At 40.0% G+C, this 12,718-nt stretch overlaps 1 protein-coding gene across 1 annotated transcript; it reads right to left on the bottom strand.

Annotated features, from left to right (window-relative positions):
• Window positions 1-410: 410 nt before the first annotated feature.
• Window positions 411-7,958, bottom strand: LOC103436378 (uncharacterized). The gene is made up of 10 exons (XM_070809380.1): window positions 7,841-7,958; window positions 6,477-6,524; window positions 5,003-5,080; window positions 3,520-4,360; window positions 3,303-3,386; window positions 2,673-2,748; window positions 2,254-2,351; window positions 2,022-2,124; window positions 1,770-1,901; window positions 411-1,381 (listed from the first exon to the last, which is right to left on the bottom strand). Exons 2-4 carry the CDS (start codon window positions 6,519-6,521, stop codon window positions 4,040-4,042), a joined length of 444 nt encoding a protein of 147 aa, XP_070665481.1. The 5' UTR covers window positions 6,522-6,524; window positions 7,841-7,958; the 3' UTR covers window positions 411-1,381; window positions 1,770-1,901; window positions 2,022-2,124; window positions 2,254-2,351; window positions 2,673-2,748; window positions 3,303-3,386; window positions 3,520-4,039.
• Window positions 7,959-12,718: the final 4,760 nt, after the last annotated feature.

Raw genomic sequence — 12,718 nt, 5'->3', positions numbered from 1 at the left:
CGCCCCAGATTAACCGTGAATTGCATTAATTAACCCTCAGATTTTCCAAAAGTTATTGAATTGGATGATTGCATACGACAACCCAAAGCATTCCCCACAAGTTCCCTACATGAATTGCATAATAGAGATACAAGTAAGAATCATTAAGTTCTATGAAAATCATAAGCATTGACGAGGCACTCGTTACTATGAATTGCATGAAACTTATGCCAAGAATTTACTTAAAGCAATTGTGACTAGCAACCTTCACTACTTGTGAATATAAGTTCGTAACGATTAGGTGAAACTCCCTTATATTCTAGCATCAAATTCATGCATGAAAATTAAGCGTGCACTCTCAACCAACATACATAAATCAGTTTTTATACGAACGGATAAGTAAATTGAATTCACAACTCATAAAACACAACTGGATGTAATCAAATCATATTGCAAGCATGAACATGGTTTCGAATCACCCCCTAACTAAGAGGGGTTTAGTTCCTCATACTCACAAAACAAAGATTATTGAATTGAAACATTGAAAACAAAAGAAAGATTACACCTAGAACATTCTAGCAATCCTCAATCGAATGACAAGCACGTCCAAGGGCTTTCCTCCTTCCTCTTTGCTGTGGCACAAGGGTTGGTGGTGAGTTTTGGGGGTTATGGATGGTGAGTATAGAATTATGTTTAGGATGGATGTATGGTGCGGCAAGGAGTGTTTAGATCAGAAACAATGGAGATTGGTGAAGGATGGGCACGGCAAGGGATGGTGAATGATTTCTGGCGTGAATGGGTGAGTGAATGGTTGATTTGTGGCTGCAAAAAGGAAGTTTATTTAAAGGGTTTAGGAAATTAAAACCCTAGGTTATTTAGGGTAACAGAAATTAAGTCCAAAAGCTTCTAGAAATAGGAAATCAAATCAGAAAACTAAGGGAAATTAGTTAAGATATGCGGCAAGGCATTAAAACACAAAAGGAATGTGTTTTAATGCAAGGAAATAGGAAATAACCCTCTCCCTTGCACGGCAAGGAAGAGGAAAGGTGGGACAAGTGCGGCAAGGAAGTAGACCATGTAAGGAATGTGTAATTTGTGTCCTAGAATGCTTAAAAGGCCTTCACAATTGCTGGAACATAGGGACAATTAGGATTGAGGAAAGGTCAAACCAAAATAGGAAATCTTGGCTTAACTTTCCTACTTCAAGTAGGAATCCTTATTCTTCTAGAAATCCTCATTTGAGTAGGAATCCATCTTCAATTAGGAATCCTTCGTTGATTAGGAATCCTTCCTTCTTCCAATCTTCAATTTCGTTCATTCATTTTGCTCCAAGCATGTGATAATCATTCCAAGCCCAATTTTGCTCCAAAATGCATCTTCTTGCATACTTTGTCCTTAGAATCTGAAAACACACAAAAGTGACTTTAAACACTAAAATAACTAAGGAAACACAACGTAAATGCACGAGAACAAGCCAATTAAGTCGCATAAATATGCTCCTATCAACCAAAAGCAGAATTGATATGTATCATTGTTTCTCGGATCAATATGTATCAAGATTTCTGCAGATGGTGTTGAATTGAATACTAGCACCAAGGATGCAGCACAGAGTTCATATCTAGATATCTACTAAATGAGATTCACTTGGATGGATAAAACGAGAGAATTACGAAATAGCAAGTTCAATGAGAATATTTGGTTCATGACAATGATTCTGAAAAGCAAAACCTATTATGATTTATAAAATTATAGGACAACAATATGCTAACATTTCCATTCAGATAAACAACCTTTGCAGCTGCTCTTATCATGGCAGGACCACCAATATCTATATTCTCAATTCCGTTCAAAATCTATTCCTCCCGTTAAAGTAACCTTGTCGTAGAAGGGGTATAAATTCACCCCAACCACATCAAATGTACCTGTACAAATATTTTGAAGTAAATTATTATTGTTACAACATATTCTCACAAAGAGAGCATGAGAGAGAGTGTGTGTGTGTATCGTGCAAGCATCATAAAAGAATTCACAGCAGAACTCACCAATTCCGTGTTTACTAAGAGCTTCCATGTGATGCGTTTGATCTCTTCTAGCAAGGATACCCCCATGTACGTTAGGGTGTAAAGTTTTTACACGACCATCAAACTGCAACACAAATCTTAGTCATGTTTTAATTTGCACAACAGAGTTAATATGCCCAACATTAAATATTTCCTAAAGTGCTGCATGAGATTCGTAATTTCCAGAGAAAAACAAGAAAAATAACTTGCTTACCATCTCAGGGAAACAAGTAAGTTCTTCCACTTTAGTGACTGACAGTCCAGCACTTTTTTAAAGCAGATGCCGTTCCTCCAGTCGAAACAATTTTATATCTACAGTTTTCGAAAACAACCAAATTGAAAGGAATATGGCACTTGCCAGCCACTTAAGCGAAGATAAGTGTTTTCTATTGAAATGAAATTGGAAATATGTTAAATAGACTTGTATGTAACTATTGGGAGTGAAAATCTTATACATAACATGACTATTTTCAGGCTGACTAACAGGTTAAAGACAATGATTTATAACAAGAGCTCCTAATTTAAAGTTTTTTTGCATAACAAAACAAGGACACATTATGAAGTAATCATCCTTAAAAAACTGCGGCAAACGTAACAATATTTTAATAAAACAAAGTAGGTTCCTCAAATTACCCCAAGTTCTGAAGGCCATTCCCTAAGACAGCAAGATCCTTCTTATCTGACAATGATATCAGAGCCTGCCTATTACCTGAAACAAAGATTTAATCACATGAATCACAAAAAATAAAGAAGAAAAATAATGAAAGCAAGAGAAACCAAATTCATATAGCAAAGACATGCATACATAGGCACATATATAACCATCAAACTCCCACAAATTCTCTCTTGGAAGTATATTTTTTAATAAGATAAATATATTGCATAATTATCTTTTAAAGCACAAATTAAATTTTAAAAATGGCCAACTACATTTTTCACATTTTGCACCATGAGGTTTTGTAATTGATCAATATATGTATATATTTTCTCTTTGAACGTCTAAACCTCAACTAGATTGATGAGTGTTTTTGTCAAAGTGATGCAATACATTAGCCCCTATAAAGGTCTCACGATTACCATGTCGTCAATTTTTAATGAATGATAATCCGACCAAAGAAAAATTGAAACTTCATGACCCATCTTGAATACCACCCCCAACCGTCAAGGGCGTGAAATGTAGTTAGCCCTTTAAAAAATCGCACGACGCAACAAAATAAGCAGACCGGAGACGGGGCGAGGGGATTGAGAGTCAGGGTTTGTAACTGTAAGGGTCTCCCCAGCCGCTGCCATGACTTTAAGTGTTCTGCAACTTGAGTGCAGCAGTTATGAGCTCCTGCCTGAGCAATACTGTATGCCACAAAGAGGGAGACAATGCATACATCCACAAACACACATGAGATATAAATATATATACACGCACACACACATACCAGAAGAAAAGAAATAGAGAAATATGGTCGGGGAAAACTGAATTTCATACCGTTAAAGACGAAGAGGAGGAGGAAATGGTTTGTATTTGGGCGCTAGGAGGATAGCAGGAGAATATTGATGTTGGGAATAATACAGGAGGTTGTGGTGGCGGCGGCGTTGGGTGTTGTGGCGGCAGGAGCACCAGCCAGACCGCCTAGCATCTCTCTTTGTAAGAGAGAGAGAGAGAGAGAGAGAGAGTGGGAGTGGTGTAGTGGATGGGTGGCTTTCGGCGGCAAACGGCAAATGCGTGGAGAGCCAAAGACAGTAAAGTGCAAACTTCAAAGTGATTTGAGATTCTCCCAAAGTCGATACAGATTCTCTCCGGAACTCTTCCAGACCAATCAATATCCACCGTCCTATACCGAGCGTGCGGTCAGATACAAAACTGGTTTTTCACATAAAACTTCCAGCCGTAAACGACGCCGTTTGCTCCCCGTTCTCTGTAACCTCGCATCGCTTGTCGCCCTTTTTTCTATAGCAGCTTCACCGCCCCGCCCCGCCCACTCTGCCCTCCCGCTCCCAGTAGTTCCTCAGTCCCATTCTTCCCAGCGAACCAGAAGCTCCTCCTCCTCCTCCTCCTCCATTGAGTATACTGGGGCAAAATGTTTGGTGTAGGAACTAAAACTCATACGTGATTTGTTTACATGGATGTCCATTGCCTCTAACCATTTATCTGATTGCGAGTTGTCCATGGCTTCTTGGTAAGTGGCAGGATCATCAGTCATGCCCTCATTCATTTCAACTTCATGATTATACACCAAATAGTAATCAGAGATGGCTGACCTTCTGGCTCTTGGTGGCAAAACCCCTCTATCGTTTATCACTCCTTGCACTGAAGAACTCGCTGGTACCTGAGATGAGGAAGCAATATTCATTGGACCAACAGAAGAATTCAGTGAGGCATCATTTGCATTTATTTCAGTTATTTCAACTTGATTATTTAAATTTTCATGTTGAAAATCAACTTAAGGTTGCTGCAATTCCATCGAGCCTTCATAACTTTGGTCTTCATGAACACGAACACTAATTATTTGCTTTTCAAAATCAAAAGATGGTAACGTGTGTGAACTGCTCGATACTTCCCCATTCTCAATAAACTTGGAACTGTTGGATTCAAAAATTCTATCTGAAACATTTGGTGCATAGAATCTGTAACCTTTAGATTTATAAGGAAACCCTACAAAATGACAAGCCTGATTCTCTATCACTCCTACGTCAGTTGTAAGAAACATCTTTGGCTTGCTATTGTAGGAAATAAGATACTGCCAGTCCCAATTGAAAACAGAATTCATCTAAATTGGTTAGGTTAATTACATTAGGCCGTTAATATTAATTTTGACGGACTCAAATTCCCGGCCAAACCCTTACAATCTTTGGGAAAAGTGTTTTCAAACAAGAAAATTTCAGATTTTGATTGGAAGAATGCAGCTAGCCTAAGAGAGAATGGTATGTATATAAGCCACGCAAAGCTTAGAAGAAAGTAGTACTAATACCTTAACTGAAACAAAGCCAGTTTGAGCTCCTCTAAATGAAAACACCTTACTTCTATCTTTCCACTGTCCACATAAGACCTGCAAACATAGTCATACGGTGGTGCGATTGGAATTCAAAGTGACAAATCAACTTCTAAGAAAGATTTCCAAATGATGGACAACAGAACCATGACGAAAAGAGAACCAAGGTAACTTACATTCTGCAGTTACTAAGATACATCTATGCCAAAAAACCAAACAAAAGTCCGTTTTGAAGAATTCTTAATCATATAAACATCTTGTAGGTCCAAGAGTAAAAATAAAGCTTCTCACAACTCTAAATGAAACAGAAAACAGAATGAAAACAGAAGGTTAGTTCTACTATTAGCAAGCCAAACACAAAAAATCAATACACATCTTAGGAAGCCTTCAGATCTCATAGCTGTATTGGTCATTGATGGTTCTTCAAGATTATCATTATAAGCCTTTTGACATTTTAAACTGTACAAGCCATAGAGAGGGAGAGAGACAGAGAGGTTGGCAGAGATGATGATGACGATGATGAAGTTGAAGACTAGTACAGCAAAATATGATAAAAACAAAAAAACAAAAAACAAAAAACAAAAAAAAAAAAAAAAGACTCCTAATAATCCGCTTACCCACTCCAAAAATGAGTTTTCCATCATTAGGCTTATAAAAATTAGCACATCATTAGTTAAATCTCAAAATTCTCAACCCTAGGATAACAACTTGACAATTCATTTGCAATGCAATGAAAATGAGTTCACTACACAATAATAATAGTAACAACAAGAAATCGACCCCAAAATTTCCAATCCAATGACATTTCATGCAGTACACCTAAAAAATGTAAACTAGCATCAGCGAAAACAAAAAAAATTATTGCAGCACTGAAACACCGATGATGCAAAAGGATTTAAACTGGGGTGGCCGCATATCAATCAATAATCGCAGTTATAAAGGAAAATATTAAAGCCCATTAAAGAACTAGAAGCTTTATTGACAACCAGTCGGAAAAAAAAGAGCATAACTATGGAAGTAGAGAACTGAGATGAATATAACTGCTTTTATAAGATAAACTTGGTACCTCCTAATCCTATGATGGCATGACTGACCGAGAAATAACTTCTGATACAAGATGCCCAGAAGTGCAAGCTAGTTCGAAGAAATAAGAAAAGATACCATTGAAAGTACCACATGACAGGCTTGCTTCCCATGCAAATCATGTTTTAAAAAACATTTAACATCAAAAGTGAAATAATAACCAAGAGTAAAGAAATGTCAAGAACTAATCTTTTAGAAAGGTAGGATCTTCTTTACCATTTTCAATATGTCAAGTTATAAGAAAAAGTGTTCACCGAACAAGTACATAGTACCACCTTAGAAGAATTTGTTAAACATGGCATGTTGAAAAAATTGGATGAATTTATGGCAGAGAAAACGAACATAAATTGACAAAGAGCTTTGTGCATACCATCTGATTACAAACTAAGATCTGACCACATATGCATCGAGGCATAGCCTGCAAGATAATCATTCGTTTAGCATCACAGTTACTATAATTGACAAAATGAGAATATAAACGAAAGATACTGTCAATTTCCATTTAAGTAAAAATTTACAAGGCAAAGGTGTACCAACAAACAATATTTCCCCAAACTATCAATTTAAAACTAACCTATTGATCAAAGTGAAACAAGTATGCTTCCACTTAAATCCAGTTATCTGACAAGCCCTACTTCCTGTATCGTCCGCGGAAAAGCGTACCATGTTTCAAACAATCTAAAAAACAACAATCTTAAAAAAAAAATAAAAAAACAGTGGAAAACATGGGCATCTAAACAGTAAATGAGAAATCAAAAGACTTGACACTTTCTTGACCGAGAAATAACAGTGGACAACTTTTTCATGTGGTGTTGCGGCTTAGGCAAAGGTAAATCCTTGACTTCCAGAATTTGAATTTTCCTTCTCTTTCTTGGATCCTGTTGATAAGCTTGATGGAGTTTTCTCTTACTAGACTCCATCTTCTGTGCATCATTCCAATCCACATCAGGTTTAGGAGTCTCCTTACGAGGGTTTATCATGGAAGAAGAAAGAGGGGTCTCCTTATTAGGGTTCTGGGCAGGGGAAGCAAGTGGATATAGACTTTGGAGCACTATCTCCAAGACCTTGCCCTTACCAAAGGATGGTAAAGCTTTACCTTTGTTCTGCATTGTTGGTTGCGGTTTAGGCAGTTCAGGTGGAGGCAAAATTTGAATTTTCCTTCTGTTTCTTTGTTGGTGTTGATAAGATTGGCGGAGTTTTAAGGTACTAGACTCCATCTTGCGTGCATCATTCCAATCAATATCAGGTCTAGTATGTGGTTTAGAGCTGGCTTGATTAGGGTTAGGGTTTTGCGGCCTAGAAGAAGGAAGTGGAGGAGCTACGGTGACACTGAGGACTGTCTCGGGCTTATATATCTTTTTCTTCTTACGGTCAAAAACTGGAAGATCTGTCACTGCCACTGCCACCAATTGGTCGTCAAGATCAACATCGTCGAAGAAGGTGGAGGGATTGAAGTCCAAGTCCATGGACTGGACGATCGAGAAAGCTTCAGGATCAAATACGATTTGATCAAAGTTGTCGTTGCCCTCCAACTCCATCATGTTCTTTCAAAATCGAAAGTTGCAGAGCCCAGAAGCCCAGAGAGAGTGGATCGATCCACTTTGGGTTTTTCGCAATTAGGTTTTCAATTCAAAAAAAAATCAACGCATGCGAGAACCCAATTTGTGTGCAAAATCGACTAAAATAAACACCTCGAGAAAATTAAATGAACCTAGAGAGAAGAAAAGGGGGAACCTGGAAATTAAGATTTGTAAAACTTGATGGTATCCCAGAGCGAGAAGCTCGTTCCCCGCCGGAATCTATCTGTCTCTGTTTCAAAGTCGTCCCCAGAGAAGAAAACGATGTGAATGGCGTTGCGAATTTGGGGTTCTAGGTTCCGTTTGATTTGTATCGGATTGGGGCAATCTCTTTGATCTGCAGTGCAATTCAATTCAACCTAATTCGGCAGAGGAAATTAGGGTTTCAGGTTTGATCAGGGAGCAGTACGAGAGCGAGAGAGGGAGGGATGTGGGTAGCGTTGATCGAGAGCGGGAAAGAAGAGATGATGCGTTTCGTTTTTTAATTTAGGAGGTAATGACCGTTTGGACTTTTTTATAGTTGCCAAACCCTCACCGCCTATTCGGTGGTAATTGACCAAAATGCCCTTAATTTGCATTTTTTTTTTCTCTTCTTGGGGATTATATTTCTGTTGGTTCCACTCTAGTTTTGTGACTATAAGAATATAGTCACTTAGTACTATGATTTAATGATATTTCTTTTCACTTGTAAGTGAGAGTTTCTAGGTTAATTTTTCGCTAAAGACGAATTAGAACCACAAGTCATTCATCAACCCCTTAGATCATCCCCAACCCTTGAATTAAAATTGTTTATACCATATTTAGGGCCTCGTATTTAGACCTCGTATAAATACTCGGGGGATTTAAATGTAATTATGTAATAAAGGAAGGGGCAAATATGTAATTAGGGGAGGAGCCCTTATTCTATAAAAGGGCCTGCTCACCCTCACAAACCCTAAGTCCCTCCTATCTAGAGCAAAGCTCTCACACTCTCTCCCTCACAAATACTCTCAGATAAATATAATTAGTGTGGACGTAGCCCAAATCTTAGGGTGAACCACGATACATCTAGTGTTATTTACATTACTCGCAGATTCACAGTCGGATACGTTGTACCAAGACCTCCGGTTTTGTGCATCAACATTTGGCGCAGTCTGTGGGAATCGATACGAAAAGTTATGTCGGTTCTCTTTCATTTTTTCACCTCCACCGTGAATCTGCAGAAACCCAACACCCACACTCAGAGACACACCCATTCAATCTACAGAGAGAAAGAGAAACTCAGGTGCATCTCTCTTGAATTCGCTGACCAATAGCCTCCAATTCCACAAGCAAATCACAAAGACAAACACCACCACCAATTAGGCATTGACCTCCAACTGATCTCAGCCATCCATCAGATCTGAGACTCTGATCACCTGATGTTGACACTCAACGTTTGCTCTCTCACTCTCTCTCTCTATCTCCCTGTGAATTTTTCAAATCCCAACCCTCTGCCATGGAGCTCACTCCTCCGCTCCACCGTTACATTTGGTCCTCACCTTTCTCAAAATCCCCATCTTCTTTCTCCGCGGTCTCCACACCTACATCCACCCCGATTTCGATTCTGGGCAACCCTCCAAATCCAACCCCGAGTTCAATGAAAACAATGCTCAAATCTTCCGCCTCAAGATCGACGAGGCCCACCTCCAAACCCGCATATTTTTCAATGATTACGAGTGTGTGGCGCTCATGACGGTCACATTTTCCCAGATTCGTCTGAAATGACTGAGTCACAGTCCGAGTCAATCTCCGACTCACCTTTCAACCACAGCAACGAGGGGAACGATGCAATCGTGCCAGAAATCCAAATCAAGATTGTAAGCGAGGAAGGGATGGCTCTGCTTGAAGCTGCTATTATTTCCGCTCTCACTGGGTTTGCATAAATTAAGGATGCGGTTGCGGTCTGCAAATGGGTTTTCAAAGCTCCAAGCTGTGATATGCCTTGTAGCCGTTCGTCTCAGTCAATGCCCGTAGCCGAACGGCGGTTAGTAGGAACTATGGAAAACAGCATGGTAGAGAACAGAGTCTGCTCCTCGGAGTCGGCTAACGGGAATCGCGACGTCTGGAGCTCGGAGGAGTCGGAATCTTCCTCCGCTGATCATCTTGTCATCATGATCCATGGAATTATGGGTACTGTTGCGGATTGGAAGTTTGGGGCGGAGCAATTTGTTAAAACACTTCTAGATTAAAGTTCAGGTTGTGATCTCCAATGGAATCATGACGGCGCAATCACCTCTCGCCCAAATCCCCTTCGACCCTTTTGGGTCTTTCAATGTTTCTAATGGGTCGGCGCCAACCAGACCCGAGACAGAGTTAATCCGAGACATACACGACCCAAAACTCAGAAAACTGGTATGCATCCCTAAGAATGGTCTGGGACTAAACTGAGATGAGAAGATGACTCAAGTATGGCATTGAGATTAACGTCAGGCTTGACTCAATGCTCGAGGCTGTTTCATTTGGTGCCTGCTTCGCCCTAGTGGTATTGCTTTCATGAGCCTGTGTTGAAGGTCGGTGAAAGAGCCCCACCATTTCCCAAGTTGCAGCCATAGCTACTTATGACACCGGGGCCAAAGTTGAACTCTCTGAGTCGGCCAGGGCTGGGGTCAAGGCCAACAGTGATTGAGTCATTGACAGCATGGGCAAAGGGACAAGATAAGATTCTTCATCATGAACCTGCCTATTTTCTAAAAACCAACTGTCGACCAGCAACTTCTAAATCATGCATGTTCCTCTTTTCTGAAAAAAGAAAAGCAAATGCAGAAAGCAAAAGAGAAAGCAAAAAGAGAAAGAGAAAGCAAAAGCAAGGAATAAACACCACACCAGAATGATGTGATTTACTTTTGTTATTTCTGAATGATGTAATTTATTTTATCTTTCGGAGACATCTGTAAAAACCCCATCAGATGGTTAAAAAAAAGGACAAAGCCCAAAATAAATGGGCTGGCATGTTGTGGAGAGTGAAGGCCCATAAGCCCAAAAAAGCACCAACCAGGTCATCAAAAGTACGCCCAGTACTCCATAATTATTCGGCAATCCGCCGCTATTACCACCAACTAGGTGACCAAAATAACACCCAGTACTCCACAATTATTCGGCAACCCGCCGCTATTACCACCAACCAGGTGACCAAAAGTACACCCAGTACTCCAAAATTATTCGGCAACCCGCCGCTATTACCACCAACCAGGTGATGAGATGTACAACCCGTACTCTAATTTGGCAACTAGCCATTCATGCCACCAACCAGGTGATGAAATGTACAACCTGTACTCCCCTTCATGCCACCAACCAGGTGATCAAAAGTACGCCTAGTACTCCAAATTATACGTGAGCATTACTCATGTCATTCATACATAAACATTCATGGGCATCACTCATGACAATCATACATAAACATTCATGACCATCATTCATGTCAACATTCATGAGCATCACTCATATCAACATTCATGAGCATCACTCATGACAACATCCATGAGCATCACTCATGTCAACATCCATGAGCATCACTCATGTCAATGAAACATTCATGAGCATCACTCATGTCAAATCAGCTTCAAAAGCTTCATTTACAAAGCTCTAGCTTCAAAAGCTTCATTTACAAAAGCTCCAGCTTCGAAAGCTTCATTTACAGAGCTCTAGCTTCAAAAGCTTCATTTACAGAGCTCTAGCTTCAAAAGCTTCATTTACAAAAGCTCCAGCTTCAAAAGCTTCATTTACAGAGCTCTAGCTTCAAAGCTTCACTTGCAAAGCTTCACCTACAAAGCTTCAGTGCAAGGTATACAAATACCACCTCCGAACAACCGCCACTTCAGCCCATACATGGATTCAATTTGAAGTCTCCAGCCAACAGACTCTATTGACCGAAGACTTGGGGGACTACATTATGTACCATATATTGGCCCTCAACTGGGCTTCATGAAAAATACTTGGGGGATTGAGCCCATTACTTATGTGTTGAGAAGCGAGCTCTTATTCTATAAAAAAGACTCCCTCACTTTCATTAGAGAGCACCCATTGTTCATGTACTGAGGAGCGAGCCCTTATTTTATAAAAGGGACTCCCTCACCATCATTAGAGAGCAACGCCGCCAGCTGAGCAACCGTCTCGCCGTGAGCATCATTCCTAACCCATCACTTATGTATTGAGGAACGAGCCTTTATTCTATAAAAAAGACTCCCTCACCATCATTAGAGAGCATCGCCGCCTACTGAGCAACCATCTCGCCGCGAGCATCAACTCTAGCCCATCATTTATGTATTGAGGAACGAACCCTTATTCTATAAAAGGGACTCCCTCACCATCATTAGAGAGCATCAACTCTAGCCCATCATTCATATATTGAGGAACGAGCCCTTATTCTATAAAAGGGACTCCCTCACCTTCAAACGCCGCAAGCCGAGCCAACCAAGGCAACATAAGCCACGAGCCGAGTAGCCGAGTAGCGTATGCTACTTCTAATTAAGCGTCATTTCAGATTGAACACTGCCTTATATCGAGCATCAGTTCAAGACAGCATCTAGTTACTTCGGCCCACACATAGACTGAATTTCAAGTCTCCAACCAAAAGACTCTCTTAATTGAAGACTTGGGGGACTACTGTTTATACCATATTTAGGGCCCCGTATTTAGACCTCGTATAAATACTTGAGGGACTTAAATGTAATTATGTAATAAAGGAAGAGGCAAATATGTAATTAGGGGAGGAGCCCTTATTCTATAAAAGGGCATCTTCACCCTCACAAACCCTAAGTCCCTCCTATCTAGAGCAAAGCTCTCACACTCTCTCCCTCACAAATATAATCAGTGTGGATGTAGCCCAAACCTTGGGATGAACCACGATACATCTTGTGTTATTAACATTACTTGCAGATTCACGGTCGGATTTACGTTGTACCAAGACCTCCGGTTTTGTACATTAACAAAAATGTAAAATTTTTTACCCAGAAAATTTAAGTTTTAACCAAAAACAGTTTTTTTGCTCCAACCCTTCTGGTTAAATTTTAGCTCG

Source organism: Malus domestica, chromosome 12 (genome assembly GCF_042453785.1).
Source record: "Malus domestica chromosome 12, GDT2T_hap1".
Lineage (NCBI taxonomy): Eukaryota > Viridiplantae > Streptophyta > Magnoliopsida > Rosales > Rosaceae > Malus > Malus domestica.
This window is presented reverse-complemented; position numbering and strand designations above follow the sequence as displayed.

Bases quoted from the DNA above. Each gene is read 5' to 3' on its own strand.
- LOC103436378 (XM_070809380.1), bottom strand. From the start codon at position 6,521: ATGCCTCGATGCATATGTGGTCAGATCTTAGTTTGTAATCAGATG. The intron at 5,081-6,476 runs GTATGCACAAAG...CTATGTTTGCAG, and splicing joins TCTTAGTTTGTAATCAGATG to GTCTTATGTGGACAGTGGAA. The intron at 4,361-5,002 runs GTATTAGTACTA...TCCTCATCTCAG, and splicing joins CTGGCTTTGTTTCAGTTAAG to GTACCAGCGAGTTCTTCAGT.